Source organism: Lygodium microphyllum, chromosome 18 (assembly GCF_053477565.2).
Source record: "Lygodium microphyllum isolate KBCC chromosome 18, Lygodium_microphyllum_v1.1.10, whole genome shotgun sequence".
In the NCBI taxonomy this organism is placed as follows: domain Eukaryota; kingdom Viridiplantae; phylum Streptophyta; class Polypodiopsida; order Schizaeales; family Lygodiaceae; genus Lygodium; species Lygodium microphyllum.
Window position 1 is genome coordinate 81199164 of NC_141152.1, and position 21908 is coordinate 81221071.

At 40.7% G+C, this 21908-nt stretch overlaps 1 protein-coding gene across 1 annotated transcript; it reads right to left on the bottom strand.

The window, feature by feature from the left end:
* Positions 1 to 3173: 3173 nt before the first annotated feature.
* LOC148021077 (uncharacterized) lies at positions 3174 to 5300 on the bottom strand. The gene has a single exon (XM_087698929.1). It carries the CDS (start codon positions 4881 to 4883, stop codon positions 3762 to 3764), a length of 1122 nt encoding a protein of 373 aa, XP_087555055.1. The 5' UTR covers positions 4884 to 5300; the 3' UTR covers positions 3174 to 3761.
* Between the last annotated feature and the right edge of the window lie 16608 nt (positions 5301 to 21908).

Consider the following 21908-nt stretch of genomic DNA (forward strand, 5'->3'; position numbering starts at 1 on the left):
GTGATAGGAAAGAAAGTAAGGCACTATTTTTTTTTTATAAAAGTGTGAGTTTTGGTAATGCCAAGAAGTAACCAATGTAATTTGAGTTCCAAGCTCACTTCTGCGCAAGTTGTAATAATCTCTACATAGTTGAATTCCACTTAGCTTTAACATCCACTTGTAAATACAAGGTTAAGTTTGATGGAAAATAGAATGGTCTAGGTTCGCAAGGGATGCAAGGGGCTAGAGCCCTCTAAATCTATGTATAAAAGCCAAAAAGTGAATGAAAGAGATCATTCGAGTGTATGCCAACTTCTGAGTGAGTTCATATTTTAAAAAGTGAGGATAGGAGACATGTTTCTTTCTCCTTGGTGTACATTTGGGCATGTGTGTCTTATCTCAAAATTTAAAATGTGCATATACATATTCAAATAGTTCCAAATATAATAGTATGAACATATGACAAGTTGAAATTTTTTTAAAAAAAATTAAAACATTACATGTGTAAGATATTGCAAAACAATTAAATTCTATTAGCTAAGAAATTCAAAAATCACGTGTTGGAAGTATGACAACTTGTGGAGTTCGGATGTTTAAGGAGACTCCACAATTTCTAAAATGTGTAGAGCCATAGTTTCTATTAGTAATGGTACTCTCAACTTGGCTTTGAATCTTTCTATCGTCTGCAATTATACTCAAGGGCCAATCATCCTCCATCTACAATACTTGGAGCTTGTGATATCATGTGGTTATACATTCAATGAAGGAAAAATAAGAGACACACATCCATATAAATATTCCCAGTATATGTCTATGGGATAACTTCTCATGATCCCAACAAATCCAAGTTTGAAATTGGTCTTCAAAATAGTCTAAATATCCATTATTGAACTCTATTATCTTAATGATAATTTTGCATGGATAAAAACAAACACAAGGAGTTATCTTGAGTGCTATAGGTCACCAAGCCTGAAAATACAAAAAAGCAATACCTTTTAAGAAAAGTGGTGATTTTTGCTAGAAAAATATGATTTTCACAATTATGCGTGCGTTATCTTGTCAATCAAATTTGTTTTAGTCAAATTGAGTACCGTGAGAACCATATTCTGACTTCAAAGGAGAAAATTAAAGCAAGAACAAGTTGCAATAAGTTCAAGACGAGATAGCTTACCTCAGGATTTTGATACAGGGTTGCTTCCTTAAAACTTCTACTTGCCTACTATTCGCGGATGCATTGGGCTCTCAAAAGAGTGTTTATAATCCGAGAGGGTATCTATAGTGTACAAAGTCTTTTCCAGAGTAACATATCGAGTTTTGTTGGTTCTCTTATTTTTTCCTTCTATCTTGTCTATTCTCTTAAACCTAACATACTCCATTGAGGGATTTAATATAACTTGGGTACCTTTGGGACAACTCATAAAATTTCAAGTTACCAATGACTAGCAAAAAGTAGTGAAGATGTACTTAGCTTGCATGGATCATTCATATAGATCATGCACTATTCCCATGGGGAGTGCACCAAGTAGAACATCTCTAGAGCTCATAGAGCATGATTGTGCATTAGCCATCTACCTCCAACAAATCCAGTTTTTCAAAGTTGACAAAGGATTGATGATCCACCTTCAAAAGTTGACGTGATGACTCATAGAAAGTGAGTCAAAAGAGAGCCTCAATTTAAAATTTAACATCAAGCCAAAAGAAACTTCAATTTGAAAAGTGAGCATAAGATTACAATTCAAGCATGAGCCTAGTAATACAATTTTAAAGACTTGAATCTAGTAATGTAAGGTTAAATAGTTCTAACTACTTTTACTCTTGTTTAATGTACTTTTTTTTTTGCTTTGTCATCAATCATGTATTTCATGCTCTTACTAATAGGGTAAATCAAAGCAACCTCAAGCTTACCATCATGTTCGATCTTCTATGGTTTCAAGGATATAAAGTATTCAACACGTCTGTGCACAAGTAAATCAAGACCCAAGAAAGATCCATTCTCTAGCTTTCCCTAGTATAGTGATGCATTTCTCCATGCATTTTTTCACAACCCATCAAGACTCTACAAAAGTTCTAAAATCATGTGTATGTATAAGATGGTAAATCTTAATGTTGCATGCTCACGAGTGCAATCTCTTAAGCCCAAGTTGCAAGCTCTAGAAATCCTAAGTCCATTCGAAAACCTTCTTTATTTTGTAGAAAATAAGTCTTATCACTTCATGAAGGGATGGATCTTGAATTTCCATGCCATGTGACAAAAGTGAATAGTGCCAAAATTACAAATTTGTGCCAAGGTTCCTAAATTGGTCTTGTTTGGCAATTCAATTCAATTTTTTGAATGTTTAGAATCCATGTATGTTTAACATTTTAATTTTATTGTTTGAAACTTTACAAAAGCATATACATGAACATGTCGATTTCATTTTTTGAAACTTCATTTAAGTATGGGAAGAATATTAGATAGAAAGCTAAGAGAATGAACCATATTCTTCAATAAGCTATTGCTTGGAGACTAGGAAGGAATTACAACCAAAATAAATTAGTGAGATAAAAGAGTTTAATAATGTTCCACATAGGTTCCTTGAATGCTTGGATCAGTCTTTACCATAAAGTTCAAAAAAGTATCGGAAGATGAATTAAATGAGAGTTATTGAGAAAGACTTTGAAATGCTAGCATAGATATTAGTTAGCAACTACTTCTATATTTTGTTATACACATTGCCTTTGAGGTACACCATGATGGGTAGCACTCATAATAATGGTCATCTTCTAATCACATCTCCACATCTTCACAAGTACTTATTGTAAGGAAGATACATACCCCCTAACCACCTAAATGCTTCTCACATTTTGTGAGGTTGCTTGGAGTGTCCTTCAATTGAGTGGTACATTTATTATGAAAACCATATTTGCTTAATGAGCAATATTTGAGTCATGAGTACAATCCTTCACACTTGTCATGGGTCACTTGCATTTTGAATAGGTGGAAAGACCTAACCTAAGAGTGCTAGATAAGTACATTAAAAAAATAGGACCTTGCTTTTGAAGATTGTATCAACAAAGAGTTACATTGAGTAAAACCCAAGAGACCTTGAAACCAACTTTAGGTATCACTTTGCATTTTAGAAATGAAAAATAGGACTAAATTGAGGGTATGGGATAGTTGTTTAATACTTAAATTATGATTTTTGTTTGTGTTATGATTGCTTTTGGACTTGTCTATATTGGGGTTATCTTCCATGTTTGTGATAGCCAGATGGAAAAGATAATATCTTGATAAAGACTGTCACCAATCCCCACATCATTGAGCCTTGAGCATCTTGCATGATGTTGAAAAAACTTATCTTGTAGGATGAGGGTCCAAACACACAACTTCCTCTGACCCTTGAATCAATCTTTAGCATAAAGTTCGAAAAGTATTACAATACAAATTAGCTTAAGTTAGAGAGCAACTTTAAAATGCTGATCGGATAAATGTTGGCAACCACTTGTATATTTCGTTCCACATGTTGCCTTTGAGGGACACCATAATGGATAGCACTCGCAATAATGGTCCCCTTCTAATCACATCTTCACAAGTAGGCATCGCAATCAAGATATGTACCCCCAAGCACCAAAACGGTTCTCACATTGTGATGGCTTGCTTGGAGTGTGCTTCTTAAATTGAGCGTATTGGTTCGTTTACCGTCAATGAAATGCTTCCAAACTGTATCTTGGTTGAACGAGCAATATTTGAGTCTTGAGTACATCTTAGAACACTTGTCTTCATTTGTAAGCGAAATAGGAAACTAAGGCAGAAGCCTGTACAACAGGAAAGGTACTGTTTCTTTGGGTATCTGAATCTCCTTGGGGCGGGCCGGCTGTCTTGATCTGAAGTAGAAGAAATAGAGAAGGAAGCTGAGAATGCATATCAGCAAGAAGAGATCAATCTTGACTTGCGTCCAATTGACGCCGTGACAGCGTTGGCTAGTCACAGTAGTATAACTCTGTTCATGATCATCTGCTGCATGTGAATCTGTCTTAAGTTTCTCCGCAGCACTGCCAGCTAATTTGCCGTTACTAATTGTGCTAGAGGGAGCTGATGATGCATCCGAATCTACCGTCTCACAGCAGGTATGGAAGATCGGCATGTCAGAAGCTGCGATCTCTCTGAGGGATGGCTTTCTGTCACTGCAGTCGAGGCGATGGACGATATTGGTGGTGATAGTAGTGGGACTGCAGAGCAAATCATCGTCACTATGCTCGTCCGAGCTGAGATAAGGCTCGGACCAGGAGACGGAGCGCCTGATGGCGAGCTCCGAGGCCGGGCTGGGCGCGGCGACGAGGCTGGTGTAGAGAGATAGGGGGCCGGACCTGTCGATGGACTCGAGGCTCTGGTCGACGAGAGCCAGCTGCATCAATGGCGGGGGGAGGTCCTTGACTGTGGTAGCGTCAGGCGGGGGAGGCTTAGGGCTGCTGCAGGCGAGGATAGAGCTGGTGAGAGACGGCGGGCTGACGGCGGCGGCTGCGTCAAGCGGGTCGCGCTGACCGGAGGATGACGGCGGCGACGGGATGGTGGTGCCGTCAGTGTTGGTAGACTTGCTGCTGTACGCGCGGCGTGCTGATGGACAGGATGACGGAGAGGCCGACGGCGACGGCTTCCTCTTGCCCTGCTGCTGCTGGCTTTGCCTCTCCGACGAGCCTGACGTCCACAGCATGACCAGCCCGGAGAAGGCCAGAAGCCCCAGACCCCAAACCACCAACCGCCTCACGCCACATGGCAGGCCTGTCGCCGCTGACCTGTCCTCGCTAGTCGGTGGACCCGGGCCGCGCCCCTCTGCCACGAAGGTGGTGTTGGCCAGGCGCGACGAGGTGGGGCAGGCAGGCGGAGGGCTGAGCTGCACGTGGCGAACGTTCTTGGAAGCTTCCATGGGCGGCGCCAGGGCTGTGTGCAATCAACCTACGTGACGTGGAGCCTTATGGATGTGCGACCAGAGTGCGCGACTGCCACGTCGTCAGCGCAAGTCTTCATCATATGATGAGGGCTGGACGAAAGGAAGATACAACCAGTTGCAGCAGCCTCTCTCTCTCTCTCTCCCTCTCTCTCTCTCTGTCTGTGTCTGTGCCTGCGCCTGTGTCTCACTTTGTTCACCTTTCACCTTCCTTTGCGCGTGGAACGAACCGTTTGATGACAAGGCGCATCTCCACCCTTCGCCTTCAACCGTCAACCGTCACTCCCTTGTGAAGTCCGGTAACAACAAGAGTCTAGTCCTCATCTATTGGACTGCCTACAAGGTAATGAATAATCTAAGCCTCCCAAATTCCAATTACAAGACGACTACATTTTAATGCATTGCAGCTCACCCCCATGTCGAGTTATCCTTTGCACTTCACATCGCGTATCCCATTCAAACTTTGTCTCTATATTCACTAGAAAAGTGCATACAACAAACACACCCACGCTCACTTGTTTCACTCAATCATCACGTAAGCAACATCTACTTCACCAATGGGCTAATTGTTCCTTATGTCATTCATAGACATGTCACTAGTGATGTCGTATAGAGTGCATTAGATGACACCATTTATTTGTCGTATTGCGATGCTTTTATAAACATATGCAACGTACAAGTCACCCCCAATGTATTGTGCAGCTAATCATCACATAAGCAATACCTACTAAAAAATGCCAAAACCTCATTAAAACCCTATAATTGGACCTCTTCACGATGTACATATTCATATGTGTGTGTGTGTGTGTGTGTGTGTGTGTGTGTAAATCTATTATATTATATGTATAAATATACACATTATTAAGATATACATACATGTATGTATTAACTATGTGTGCCATCCACACACACACACACACACACACATCTTGGTCATGCTAATCATGATCATGGATTTTTATTTTTTTGGTAATGTGCGAAATTTGTATTAAAAAAGTAAATAGTTACATCATCCTATAGATGTAGCATGGCTCATGCCATGGCTTCTAATTTCCTGTAAAATAGCTTAAAGATCTAGTTTTTTATAATTAGAGGCTTAAGCATCGAAGTGATCTCTAACTTTAGTTGTCTAATATTGCAATTAGGCCTATCTTTGTTACCAGCTCTAAAGATAGCAAAGTTCCTCTTGAACCAAATCAATTTCAGGATGACACCCAAGATTACACAAATCAACTACCAAGTAGAGTCATCTACTCTCACTTTATCACCAAAGAGAGCAGTGATTAGAAGCTGAAGTGATCTTGCAAATTAGTTGCCTCTAGCCATCTTCTTATGCACTTCCAAAGTGGGGCAATATGAATACAGTCCCAGACAAGGTGTTTCTCAATTTTGCAGGCTCTCATACAGAATGGGCAAAGTGGGGACACATCAATTCTTTTAGCCATGTGCCCACGAAGAGGCAACTTTTTCAAGAGGATCCTCCATCTAAGCACATTAAGTCTGAAGGAAGGAATTGCCCTCCAAATGAACCTAAAACGCTTCCTCCAAGTCTCAATACTAGTCATGGGAAATTCTCTTCTCCACTTCTCCTTAACATTCATGATGATAGCAAGGGATTGGACCTTGAATTCCCTAGATGACTTGCAAAGCAAGAGTGATTTGCCACATGGGCTCCTCAAATCTTTCAAAATACCATCCTTGCACAGAGGTTGGCCATTTCTATTTCAAGTGTCCCAAAACTTCAGCACACCATTTAGACTCATTGAGAGACAATCTAAATTTCTCTACAATTTGATCAGGTTGCATCCATTGAGAAGTAATAGGATCCCAGATGTTATCCAAGTATCCATACCTTTGTTGTAAATCATTCTTGAGAGCCTTGGGTGTCTATGAATAGGAGTGATTTCAGAATCAAAAGCATAGGGAGACAGCTAAATGCTACAAGCTAAAGAAGAGTCGCCACTTTTAAACTCCTTAGGGTGCCACCTCAAATACAATAACTATTTTTTGCCGAGAGCTTTGAGCTAAATCAAAGTTCGAAATTTCAATCCTGATATGTGAGCACACCCTAACATCTTACCAATCCAGGTTCTCCCAGGTCGAACCATGTACCTTGGTAGTCAACACCTAGAATCACAAGATAATCATCCAAGGTTGTTGTCCACCCAACCTCTTAAGCTAACTCATCGTCAAGGCCTACGATTTGTCTAAGAGAGCTTCAAGACCGGCTTCTCTTGATGCTCTATTCTCAGTTAAGACATTTCAAGCAATGAGTGACTAGGATTTCCTATCATGATGCCTCCATAAAAAATCTCTGAGCATTTTCTCAATCTTTTCCCATGCAAATTGACTAAGCAGCATTAAGGAGGCCATGTGTAGTGTAGGAGAAGCTAGCATGGTCTTAATGGCAGTTAACTTACCCACAAAGGACAAGAACACATGGAGCCACCTACCCATCTTGCCCTGGACCTTTTGATAAAACCAATCAAATCTTTGTTTAAGGGACATTCCCACTCCTACTGAAATTCCCATGTACCTCACTATTTCCCCGACTTCATGACTTAAGCCCAGGTTGAGAATCAACTATTACGGACTTTCCAAGACATGAAAAATAGCTTAGACTTTGCATAATTGATTTTAGAGGTAGGCAACTCTGAAAATTCAGAATATACTTCTAGAAGTTTGGTGACTAATTGTTTATGAGGTTCCACAATTGAAGCATTGTCGTCTGCAAAGAATTGGACAGATGCCTAGGAGCCATTCAGCAAGGGCAAACATCTAATAGAACCATTTTGGATGCAACTATCCAACTTCCCCAACAAGGGATCAATAATGAGAGCAAAGAGTAGTGGTGCAAGGGGACATCCCTGACTAATGGATCTCCTTAGCTCAAAAGGAGCAAAGAAAGTGACCATTTATGTTGATGTTTATTGCAACACCTTTAAACGGAGTGGAGACCATACTAATAAAGGTAGGACCAAACTTCATGGCTGACATTAATGCCAAGTTAAAAGACCAACTAATTCTATCGTATACCTTATCCCAATCCATGTTGACTAGGATTAAGTTTGTCCGCTGGCTCATCGCCAAATCCATTGAAAATTTTAGATTTAATGCCACATTGTGAACGCGTCTGCCCCCATAAACAAAACCAAACTATTTTGGATGAATGACTTGAGCAAACAAATTCTTAACCCTAAAGGCTAAGGCCTTAGCAAAATTTTTGTAGGCCAAGGTAAGCATGGTCAACGAATGCCAATTAGAAACCTTAGTCCTATCCTACCCCTTAGGAATCAAGTTAATAATTCCATGATTAATCTCAGGGAGCATCATTCCTGACCTTCTAAACTAGCTCAAAAGAGTTACTAAATCTTGTCTACAGCAAGGCCAAAGCTTCTAGAACACTTCTATTTGAAGCCCATCAAGTCGAGAGGACTTCCCATGTTTGAAACTGAACACCACTTCTTTAACCTCCTCTAAAGAGAAAGGCCTCTCTATGGCCAAGGTTTATCTTCTATAGGGATGGTGGAGATTGAGTCAACCAGAAAATCCTTTAACCTATCTTCATAGCTGGGTACCCACCGTGGTTCAAAGCCAACAATTGAGGCAAGATGGTCCTTGAATACCTTTGCAATGGAGAACTGATTGTATACCATTCTGTTGTCCTTATCCTCCACACAGACAATGGTTTCTTTTTTTTGTTTCTCCTTCAATTTGAAATAATATAATTCATTTGGGCCATCACCATATAGCTCCCATTTGCCACAAAATTGAACCTTGGCAGCCTTAACAGCTTCCTCTTCTTGCTCTACAAAAGGAAATCTTCCACATTCCTACGGAAATTTTGCATAATAACATCATTAGGAGATAGAGCAAGGGTTGCCAGCATACCCTATTTGGTCTTTAGAGAGATGAAGCTTGAGAGACTATCTAGCTAGAGACCCTCCTCCTCTCAAACTCCTTAGCATGGCCGGTAATAGCCCCTTGACATTTCAACCACCTGAAATTAGGGGACACAAATGGATCTCTTTCATCTTCCCACTTGCCTCCTTGTCTTGCAAGAAAGGCTTTGTCCTCGAAGAGAAGGACACATTAAACTTGAATGGTGGGGGGGCATTCAAGGACATGGAGGGTGGGATGATTTTGAAAGCAACCAAAATAGGTACATGATCTAAGGTAGTCATTCCATCTAGCACATGGTACTTGATGCCTCCATTTATCCACCAAGCTCCATTTGTAACATAGATTTTGTCCAGTCTTCCACCTCTCCAGGCCAGGCCTATATGCCAGTTGTGCCATGTGAAGCACAAGTTTCCCTTACATGGAGATAACAGGGCCATGTCTTCCAGCTCACATGATAGTTCAAGATGCTGTCAAGAGTCCCTTTCCTCTAGTAACATTGTTCCATTTCCCTAAGACTTATCTCCAAGTCATGTGGTCACGTTCCAATCCCTTGCGACTATGGCAGTCCTACCTTTAAGTTGCTAATTCAAAAACTACCATTGATTGGCCCTAATTGCTGAGCAATTTGAACCATAGATAGAACACACAAGTAACTCCTCCTGCCATTGCTTGATCAATACACTAACTGTGCTACCATCACTAGCAACAAAGGACAAAGAAGAGGAAAGGCTCTCCTTTACCATGAGCAAGGTACCCCATCTAGCTCTATCAAGTAAATCAAAATATACAGTGTAGCCCAGAAGGCTGAGAGAAGCAACCACCTAAGCATCCAGCTTCACCTCTTGAAGTGCTAAGCAATGTGGTTTATATCTCCCGAGCAAGCCAAACATAACCTATTTGTGGAGATCTAATCCAAAACCCCTCACATTCCAAGAGCCAACTTTGAGCTTGGGCAAAATATTAGCCCTCTCATCATTAAATAGAAGGTTAAACCAGCATTTCATGATTCTGAATAGGTGTAAAAAATGTCTAATCAACCAAAGGATTCATAGCCAGTTGTTCTATTGACAAATTTTTATTTGTCCTCTTATTCTTGCCTTTCCCATGGAGAGCAATTGCATCCACATTCTTTTTGTCAAGCTGACTATCATTCTTTCCCTCCTTAGATGGGTTGGTATCCTTGCTGGTGCTAGTGGCCTCCTTCGATCCTAGAGACACAGATTTATCCACGGACTCTTTGTCCTTAGCTTTAGGATCCATCTGAGGAAGTTAGGGATATTCCTAATGGGCCTCGATTATCATTCTTTCCCTCCTTAGATGGTTTAGTATCTTTGCTAATGCTATCATTATTTCCCTCCTTAGATGTGTTAGTATCCTTGCTGGTGCTAGCAGCCTCCTTCGATCCTAGAGACACAGATTTATCCACAGACACTTTGTCCTTAGCTTTAGGATCCACCTGAGGAAGTTAGGGATATGCATTCCTAATGGGCCCCGAGTCCTTTTGGTCCTCTTTAGCCTGGACCAACCCAGCATCCCATCGATACATTTAGCATCATTTGGGGGAACATATTCAGCCGACATTGATTTAACATGGCAGTAACGTGGAAAATGGCCATTCACCTTGCACTTGAAACATGCATTAGGAAAGGCTAAGAATTTGATGTTGACCATGTTCAACCCACCATTAATATGTAGATGTAGGAAATCCGGCACTTCATTCCTTCTGTCCCATAGTACATAGGCTTTGCCAATGGATTTAAGGAGTCCCCCAAGATGTGGCAGGAGCCAGGGAATAAAGCACCTTACCCAATGTGCATGCAATGGCTAGAATCTCGTCAATAAGCCACTAGGGGAGATCACAAAACTCCACCCATACAGGGAACTCATGAGCCAAGATAGTGTTAGGGGAAAACAAGAAAGACTAGGGCAATGTACACAAGATCACCCTTGTAACCCACATCTGACACAAATAGCCAATCACATTCTACTTTGGAGCCCAAGATGGCATGATAAAATCCCTTGCCCACAAACTTAAATTGCATAAGTCTCACCTTCCCATGATCAATGTATTCAAACCACCTGCAAAAATCATATTCAACAAGGGGCCTCCCCATGAAATACAAATAAACTCTAGTAGCAAGCAAAGAAGTGTATCAGTGATGGACTCTATTAAGCTCAAGAGAAACAGATGCCTTATGCACCTTTGAGCTCTCCTATAGTGTGGCTCTGCATAGTGCATTGTAGTTGTCTTGATCCTTCTTGAGAGCACGTACTACTTTGGCCATGTCAACACCATTCTGCTAGAGCACCTACTTGTATTCCTTCGTTTCCTGCTACTGCTGATCGACTTGATGTCCTCAACCCTCAAACTATTTTCTTGGTTAGAATTCATATACTCCTGCAATCCATGTGTCACATTTACTTGCCTTGAATGCAACTGAAAAGCCACGTCAGGCCATAAAGGCATGCAGGAGAATTATTGCGACCAATACATGCCATTGTCCCAAGGAGTTCGAACCATCTTCTTTCCAACCCCCAGAAAACCAAAAATTAATCAAGTCCATGATCATGGATTTAGAAAAGCACGTCATGATAAACATTTGGCACATTGGAAAGCTAAATATCTCTCTCTCCCCCACACTTTTATCCCTTGAAAATTTTTGGACATCATCACCCCTAAATCAATTATAACTATGAATCCCTTTATATACATTCTTGCAACCTCCATGTCTAAGTCATCCACCTCATTAATCCAATAGTTTCACACACACACACGCGCACGCGCACGCGCATGCACGCACACACTTCGAGATCACTATAATAATAGTTAAAAGTATGTAATTAATATTAATTGGTTGGCCTAATAAATTTTAAGCTTTGTTAATATACATGACATTCTTTCTAGATACCACTCTATAGTCAACTCTTCTAAATTAATTCCTCTTACTACAACATAAACCATAATACACTTACTTGCATGACCAAATACCTTGTTTATCCCAATCCCATTAAAACTGATAAGCTACTAAGTTAACCTCATAACTAGTACTAGTGTTTCGTATGCGCACAGAATGCTAGGCGCTTGTGGCAACTTTGCTGCCATGAAGTGATAAGCGAAGTTGTCATACTACCACACGACAACTTCACTCAACAATCCATTTCTCCTCTTTCTCTCTCCCTTTTTTTCCCTCTTTGTTTCTAATTTTTTTATTCTCTCTCTCTCTCTCTCTCTCTCTCTCTCTCTCTCTCTCTCTCTCTCTCTCTCTCTCTCTCTCTCTCTCCTCTTTTCTTCTCTCCCCCTCTCTTCCCGACTTTCTTCTCTCCCCCCTCTCTCCTCGCCTTTCCTTCTCTCTCCCTCTCCTCTTTTTTTCTTTTTCTTCTCTCTCTCTCCATTATCTCTTTAATTTTTTTTCCTTTTCTCTCTATCTTTTAAAATTTATATTTCCTCTCTCTATAATTCTCTGTTTGTGTTCATATTCTCTCTTTTTCTTCTTCTTCTTCTCTCTCTCTCTCTCATTTTCTTCTCCCCTCTCTCTCCTCTCTTTTCCTTCTCTGTCTATCTCTATGTCTCTCCTCTTTTTCCCTTTTTCTTCTTCTCTCTCTCTTCCTATTTTAAATTTTATCTTTCCTCTCTCTATGATTCTCTCTTCTCTCTTCTCCCTTCTCCCTTCTCCCTCCCTCCCTCCCTCCCTCCCTCCCTCCCTCCCTCCCTCCCTCCCTCTCTCTCTCTCTCTCTCTCTCTCTCTCTCTCTCTCTCTCTCTCTCTCTCTCTCTCTCTCTCTCTCTCTCTCTCTCTCTCTCTCTCTCTCTCTCTCTCTCAAAGTATGTAAATTGTTAGTCTTTTGTATCCTAGTACTAGCCTTCTAGTTATACAAATTCCTCTCTCTATGATTCTCTCTTCTCCCTTCTCCCTTCTCCTCCCTCCCTCCCTCCCTCCCTCCCTCCCTCCCTCTCTCTCTCTCTCCCTCCCTCCCTCCCTCCCTCCCTCCCTCTCTCTCTCTCTCTCTCTCTCTCTCTCTCTCTCTCTCTCTCTCTCTCTCTCTCTCTCTCTCTCTCTCTCTCTCTCTCTCTCTCTCTCTCTCTCTCTCTCTCAAAGTATGTAAATTGTTAGTCTTTTGTATCCTAGTACTAGCCTTCTAGTTATACAAATTCCTCTCTCTATGATTCTCTCTTCTCCCTTCTCCCTTCTCCTCCCTCCCTCCCTCCCTCCCTCCCTCCCTCCCTCTCTCTCTCTCTCCCTCCCTCCCTCCCTCCCTCCCTCTCTCTCTCTCTCTCTCTCTCTCTCTCTCTCTCTCTCTCTCTCTCTCTCTCTCTCTCTCTCTCTCTCTCTCTCTCTCTCTCTCTCTCTCTCTCAAAGTATGTAAATTGTTAGTCTTTTGTATCCTAGTACTAGCCTTCTAGTTATACAAATTCTTAATCCAAGTGATAGATGCTTTGATTGTCTCCCCTTCAATAAATTTTTCTATCATCACTTGTGTTAGCAATCATATTTGTCATGGCCTATTATCTCCTGCCTCTGAGCCTCAATCTGAGTTAGATGGGGACATTAGGAACTTTGACAGTTAGTGTATCATGTGTTTTAATAGAGGAGGAAACTCTGCTTAGATCAAGCATTTCTTTTCCAGTGAGTTTTGGGTGTGTTCACACTAGCTAAGTTATTTTCCATCCCATTGCATTTCTTTTTTAGTGACAAGAAGCTACACTTACACTAGCCAAATAGGGTGACCAACATTTCTTGATTATGATAATATGTTTATGATTATTTTATTGATGTTGGTAGGTCGACTAGCATTTATGGAACTTCTTAGGTTGTAGTCAACCAGTTTTCAACATTTATGGCTATTTATAGCCTACTTCCACTTGTTTTGGTCATTCAAGTCATTCATAGGTTTTCATATGTAGGTTTTACGAAATTCTAACATACATGGTCTCTTCTTTGTCTTTCCATGCTACCATCTTTCACATAAGCCTGATCTAATGCCCTCATTGATGCCCTAGACTACATGTAGGGACTTATAAGTTCACATTTCATTCAGCTTTCTTTTAGAGTTCGATGCAAATTTTCTTCTTCCATCTCAAGACTTTCATTGCAATATTTCTATTTCCTTCTCTCTTCATGTTCATGTTTCCTCTTCTATTGTGCACTCTCACATGGTATTAGAGCCCAATGTGAGGACTTGGAGGTTCTACAAAGAGAAGACCACACTCAACTTGCTATTTAGAGTAGATATGTCTAAAGAAACATAGATTTTCTACATTATTTGAGCCTTCTATGAAGTGTGCAAGGAAATTCAACTTCTATTTGCAAGGTGTAGCTAATTTACCCTTCGTTCGAGCATCCCAATACCAAAAGTAAAATTTTCAAGTGTGTTTAGAAAGCTTTCAAAGATGGATTACTACTTATTTGATGCTTTTGATGCTTTTGATGATTTTGAAGAGGAGCTTCTCCATTCTTCTCTTAATGCACAATCACACCAATCAGACCATGTGAAGAGGGGTGTGAGGATTGACATTCTTTGTCCACACTTCTATTATGGTCCAAAGTCTACGTACATGGACAAGGACAAAATCCTATAAGCTCATGAAAAGAAAAGACCACATCTAGAATTGAGTTCATCCCATAAAGCAACCTAGGCCATTGTAGAACCAATAGGGACTCTCCATTGGAAAAGTAATAGGGGTGGTAACAAAATCCCAAAGACTAAAGGTATCAAAGATGTGCTCCACTTTACATAACCAGAGGGAGTAGTTCGACCCATCAAGTTTATCTTCTTTAGGTAAGGAAGGAAGCACAAGTACTTGAATAGGAGGTGCCATTACAATTATGCAAGGGCTAAATGTACATGCCTTGCACGTGAAATATGTAGAGACACAAGGGGAGAGAGGGCAACAAGAAGGACAAAAACGCCTAGAATAAGAAGAAGAAGCATGTTCACCATTTGGAGTCTTCCTCAGGTTTTGACATAGCCTTAGAGAATCCTAAATGCCCATACTATTAAAAGGGCACTCATTTCAAGGAGAAGTGTTGGAAGAAATACCCTCACCTTCATCCCAGAGTAAAAGATGGTGGTAAAACATCTGAGCTTTCCTCTTCCTCTACATGACCTATTACCATGAGTCCATGTTTCTTCATATCCATGAGATGGAGGAGCTTTTGTCAACAAGATGTCCTTGTCTTTAGAGAGGCCTTAGCTTATTGATAATGGTGCTTTGAGTCATATGACTCCTCAAAGAGATTTGTTGCAAGAACATTGTCCATCTAAGGTATAGTCACTATTGGTGACATCCCATCAATGCCTATTAGTGGTGCTATCACATTGTTGTTATTGCTTGATCATCCATCGAGCTTTGTTTCAAATGTCCTACATGTTCCAAACTTGGGATTTTCGCTCCTCTCTGTTCATGGCTTACTAGACTTGATACCCTAGTTATCTTCATCAAGCAAGCCATTTTTGTTGAGGTTTCTTCCATAGGATCCATTTTAGCAAAATACTGGAAGGAGAAAGGATTATACATGCTCCATTCCCTTTCCCTTATGTAGGTCCTCTAAGGCAATTGTCTATTGTTGACCCATTTTTTATTGTGCACCATCTATTCCACATGTTCCATTCCATCCTTTACCATCTCTTTGGTGATGCGCTCATGATACCCCCCAACCCTTTCAAAGCGAGACAATATCAGCAATGTAGTTGTGGATTCCTTGGCCCCTAGTGTTTCAATGGGGGATTCCTAGGATCATGAGGAGCATCTTCATCGTTAGACTACATCAACTTTGGCACTTTTTTGTCACCCTTGGATCCGTTCTATCTTCTTTGGCCTCCATCCATGTCATGTTTGACATGTGCTGTCATATCCTACATGTGAGCCTCAAACTAAGTTAGCTAGGTACATTAGGACTTAGGAGCTTTGACATTTAGTCTATCATGTGTTTTGACAAAGGAAAAAGCTCTACTTAGAGCATGCATTTCTTGTCTAGTGAGTTTTGGGTGTGTTTACACTAGCTGAGCTATTTTCCAGCCCAATGCCTTTCTTTTTCAGTGGGGCAAGCAACTATGTTTACATTAGCCAAATGGGGCAATCAATATTTCTTGATTGCAATAAAATTTTATTGATGTTTTTAGGTTAGCTAGCATTTATGGCACTCCACAGGCTACATTCAACTAGTTTCTAGCATCGATTATAGCCTACTTCCACTTGGCTAGTTATTAATTCAATCATTCACAAGTTTTCCTCTACAAGTTTTAGCATAGTCTAACATATAGGGTTTCTTCTCTATTTTTTGATGCCACCATTAGTCATCAGTCGAATCTAGAACCCTCACTAACACCTTGGCCTATGTGCAAGGATTGAGCCATCCTCATTGTATTCAACTTTCTTTCAGAGTTTAGTGTGCTTTCTCTTCTTTTATTGCAATCTTTCTCTTCCTTTGTCTCCTCTATTCATGTCTCCTCTTCCATTATGCACTCTATAAATTGATTCTCCAAGTTCTAGGTTCTTATTTGGTTTCAGTTTGGTGTCAACTATTCAATATGTTTTCCAAGCATTTAATGCCTTAGTTGTATGCCAAAGTTAAGGTAAAAATGCTATTGGAACAACAAAAATAACTAAGCCACACAATGCATTTATAATCCTCTTTTTCAAACCCATAAAATATAGCATTTAGAGGAATCATCACACTTGAATTTGATGGGTTGAGGATGGGTTGTTGTACTTCTAGGTCAATCCTCAACACCATTTGTAGAAGCTCATAAAAATCAAGGATAGATGTGACTTTAAACTTCCACATACCATTTCTAGATGTCAACACCACTCCACTTTGTCGTTGATGCCCTTGTCTCTAGCATAGTCATCACTCCTTGGAGCCCCCTAGGCTTTGATATCATGTAAGAACTACATGACGCAACAAGCAAAATCTAAGAAAGGAGTAGACAGTACACAACAAATTAGAAAAGCAATAGACTAATACAAGATGGCTATGTCCACCTATGTGATTCCACCATGAAGCTTACTTGGAAGTCTAGATAGGTGATAGGTGAAGAGCTTAATGCTAGTTAGAAGAACTTTGATTAAGTGAAAGATAGATTAGATAATCATGGTTCTAAAGGATTTTTCTTTTATAGCCTACAAAGGTGGTTAGGTAGGCCTGTTAAACCTACCATATTATAAACCTTCACTAATGGCTAAGGAATATCCATGGCAATATTCCCTTTATCATCACAGGCCAGGGGCACTGCCCCCACACCTCGCAACTTAGTGTAGTGTGCCTCGAGTTACTACCAACCATAACTACTCTATATCTACCCCAAAGGCTAGATCCACAAAGGTCACCTTTTTCCCATCTGGTTACATAGACCTCATTTGACATACAAGTTAGGACTCAACTAATGTCTAGGCTCACAGATGGCTTCTCCTCATAATGGGAGCCTTACAACTTTGAACACTATGAATCATTGATAGCACCTTACAAGGATGGGGTTCTAAGTAATCTAGCCATAAGTGCCCTCGTAATGCAAGATGGATCTGTTGGGGGTAAAGGCGCCTCCGCCTAGCCGCCCGTGTATTACTACACTGACAGTCACTGCCACTGCACACTGTAGGTGGCGGGCACCCATCACCATCACTTTATTCTTTATTCTTTTAGTGACAGTTTGAATAAAGGAAGGCCCAGTCACACATTGTGACTGTTGGAGTTCCCATTTCTTGTCTCTCTCTTTCTTGCTCTTGCTCTCCCACCATAGCTCTCGAGTACAAGCTTCGATCATTCTCACCTTTCAACTAGTATCAGAGCACGGCTTCTCGACTCTTGAGCTTGGCTCGTGGCATTCTCAGCTTCCCATTGACTCCACACTCGCATTGGGTCTCCTTCCCGGCAGCCATAGCTCATTCTCTTGAGCTCCCGTCACTCCTCGGCTTCCCGAGCTTCTTCCCGGCCTATTGAGGCACCATCATTGCATTGAAATTGAGGAATTGCTTCATTATTTCAGAGTTTTACTTCAGTCCACATGTCTAGGTAAACAGGGTTTTCACAGGTTGTGGGTAGCCATAGCTCACACCTCTTAGAGCTTCCTTCACCTGGATCTTGCTTCCAGCCTATCAAGGCTTGCTGAGGCTTGGTGTAGGCTTTCTTTGGCCCCCATTTGTGCCCCCTTTGGGCCCCATTGTTGACACGTGGGACAGCAGATCCCCCAACTAGCTCACGTTTTTTTTGCGCATGTTTCAAAATCTAGCCCAAAAATCACTCTTTTTGTCACATCTTGGGCAATCTAAACCCGATTCAGGCAAGGTAAGAGTCTAAGTTGGGGTTTTGGCACGCTCCGAACGCGATGGTGATGTCGGATTTGCCAAATTCTGATGACAAAATATTTTGCAACAGATTTCAAATCTAAGACAACATGTATTTGTATGCCTATGGCTTATGTGATGCTTCTACTTATGTCTATTGATATCGGATCACTTGTGGATGTTTCTATTACGAAGTGCTAGCCATAGACATGTTTTGATACTCATTTTTCTTGGAGTTGGGAAGGGCACTACAATCTAAAGATGGTATCTACAAACGTATTCTTTTGATAAATCACTTCTTCATAATGTCTATACACTCTTAGCCACCACAAGGCCGTGGGGTTGTTTAGGTGAGTGTAAGAGGCCTAGCTAGAGCCCTAGAGCCAGTGTTGGGACCATTTTTTGTCTCAACACAAAGTTTGAAAAACACTAGATAAAATATACTTTTATTGTGATAAAATTAATTGGAAAGATAATGAGCTCAAAGACTTCAATGACTAACTGAATCTTTTCAAAAAGTCAATGATAGAAGCTTGGGATAATCAATACTTCACTCACTATATAGTAAGAACTTCTTATATTTATATGGTAAGAAGTTGCTATATTTCTTCATTGTCTAACTCATATAATATTTTTAACTAACTCCCTTGTTTTTTAATTGTGTAGCATATTTTATACAACCATGCTCCATATTTTATCAAGCACTATGGAAGCCTATCTATTTGATCAATCCAAGACATGGAACAATCACACTATCAGGCAAAAACAAAAGACTTTAGGCACACAACACATGGAGGAGAAAGAGTCAAGGTAAATATTTTATTAAAGGTCTTTCAATGGTTTTACAAATAAATTTGACATAAATTCAAGCTTAAAGATACAACCATATCGTGCAATACATCATCTTTGGAAAAAACTATATAAATAGCTACACAAAAAAGGAAAAAAAGATATCTGATCTCTTGTTTAAAGCTAAGGATTTGATTAGGATCTTTCAATCTATCTCTATTGTAGAGGAATACTTGGATCCATCCCACTCAATAAGACATGTGCATTTCAAAAACTCTTGCTTTATGTAGCTTGGGAGAAGCTTCAAAATATTTTACATCTCCCACATGGGAGAGTAAATAAGAGCTAAGGACTCCAAAGTATCAAGTTCTAGACCTACTGTAACTAGGCATGTAACCAAAAATCCTTATGGCTTCTTTCTTCTCTACCAAAATTATCTTCTCAGCTCCTCTACTGAAAACTTCAGATCCAATGACTTTGCAAATAGCTTCTAAAGTCTTTATTGGTAAACTTGGAGAGCTTGAGAATATATTGTGATAAATGATAATAGTTTGATTAGTTAAGCTCCCAATATAGTGGGCCAAGTCCTTGACTTTTTCCAAGCTTTAGTGGCCTAGAGTCCTTGGCTCTTCCAATAAAGTTTACAGAATCTTCAATTTCAATCTTCATTTTTTTTTTAAAAGATTTCCTTATCAATTGATAAATAGATTAAAGTCACTTATCTTCAATACCTACTATTAAGCCTAGGAAGATCTTGAAAATATATTTGATACCTTTGGGTTTGAAGATGATTCTCATTATAGAGATTTATTGAGTTCTTTGGCTTCTCCTTTAATGGCTTCTATGTGTCCTCATACCCCATGTCCTCAATGCATGCCAAGCCTCTTTTGCACCTCTAAGAACTCTTCTTTTGTGGGTAGCCCCTTCTTCTCATATTCCACAATCCATTGATACCCCGGGGGGTCCACCTTACAAAATCATGGATATCACGTGCGTGCAAAGGCATATTTTAAAACCCCTCTGTAACCTTTTTTGCCCTATTTAATATATACCTCCTGTTATCTTTGTGGTATATTATAACAACCCTCCTGTAATTTTAAAATTTTAAGCTTATGCATTTCTCCCCCCCCTCCCTGTATAATTTACATTACAAGATCTTTGGTACTACGCAAGAGTGGATTGCGAGACCCGATGAAGAGAAGTCCCTAACTATGAAGAGAAGTGTTCAATGAGTTTCTAGATTGAGAAAGCAAAATGCCCAATGAATATGCAAAAAAATACACGTGTTAGATATGCAATTGAACTCTTGCTTGAAGAATCAACGACGAGTATCAAAATACAACTAGATGGGACATCTTCGTCAGAACTCTTCACTGCTTCGGCCTTCAGTTTTGCAATCCCTGGCCCAGCACCTGTTAGTGCACTCTCCACTATATATGTGTATCCCTATAGGAGTATTGGTGGTTGTAGGTGGCTCGGGGCACTTTTTACTCCCCCTAAGGGAGGTTTTTTCCCCCAGGCTAATAATAGCCCATGTGACCTCATCAGGAGGCTAGGGGCAGTATTATTAGGCTAGTTCTAGGCTTTTTATGCTTAGCAAGCGCAGTGCTTAGCACTAGTGCCTATTATGCACAAATCCCTAATCTAGGGTTGTGTGCTTATGATTGAGGTGTATCTTTTTGATAATATACTTTTTTCCCGTCACGTAACTTTAGCTCACCCTTGCTTCCCTCACTCTGTGTGTACTTTCTTGCTTCTTCATTTGGTATCAGAGCCATCCCATCACTCCCGTGAGCATCCCATCGCGTACCCTCAGCTCGTGAGCTTCATATCGACTCAAGACATTCTGGAATTGACAGGAAATGCTGCAAAACAGGCCGCCGCCACTCTTTTCAGCATATGGGAGGTTGTACCTTCGATTTGGTCGCGGGAATCAGCACCAGACTCTCACACGTGTGGTCGCGCTCAGTTCTAGACCTGCAGTCGCCCCCTGTCGAGGGTCTTTGAAAGCTTCTACAGCCTCATACACATGCTCAAGACAGCCTACAAGCTGATAAGCTCAGGCGCGCACAGTTTTAGAACAGTTTCGAGGTCATTCTCAGCCTGTTCAGGTCAAATCGACAGGGAAAATAGCTCCAGGAGCTGTTTCGCCACATCGCGCCTCATTAACAGGGCTGTACAGACCTGTACATGCTGTGTCGACACTTGATTCAGTCATTAAATCAACCCAGTATCACTTTCGATTGAGCGCACTGCTGAAAACAGCTTCCAGAAGCAATAAACAGTTCAATTTTGATCTGTTCCAGCTTGTATTTGCAGCGCAGCAGTGATTAACAACCTGTGGGTTTGTGAAAACGACTGTATTTGCTGTTACCAGCTCTCCCGTGACTTGTGGGTTCTCCCGAGGACCGATACAAGTGTGAAAAATTGGGGCTTTTGCCACCAGGGTGTTGCTGTAGCTGATTTTATGCATTGGGCAGCATGTACACAACAATTGTGATCAGATTTACCCTTCCAATCAAGGGGCTTTTCGACATTTCTTGTGTGTATGCCTTGTTTACACTTGGTACAACAAGATTGTGCTTATCCACTCAGGAATTGAGTGAGAAATTGGGGGATTTTATGCTTTATTGTGGTGCAGCAGAACAGGAACACTGTGTGACAGTGTGTGTGGATGCTATGCTCTCAATTTGAACACTGAGAAGGGATTACAGTTTTGGGACAGATTTGTATGCATTGACATTGCCCTTATGCAGTGGGACAGAGTAAAGCAAGTGATTGTGTCTAAATCTCGGAAGAGATATTTTGTTTTGGGATTTTCCTTTTATTTTTCTTTCAGGTGATTCTTGTGCAATACACCCTACGCAATGGGCAAGGATGGTGTGTTGGATTTGCTCTCTGTTGAGAACAAGCTTGATGGGAGCTCCAACTACCCACTGTGGTCATATATGATGAATCACATACTAGTGGCACACGGGTTTAGCAAGATTGTGGAGGGTTCAGAACCTCGTCCTGGCTCTCGTGTGACCT

What these genes read in the sequence shown, in the direction of transcription:
- LOC148021077 (XM_087698929.1), bottom strand. Translation starts at nt 4,883, where the DNA reads ATGGAAGCTTCCAAGAACGTTCGCCACGTGCAGCTCAGCCCTCCGCCT.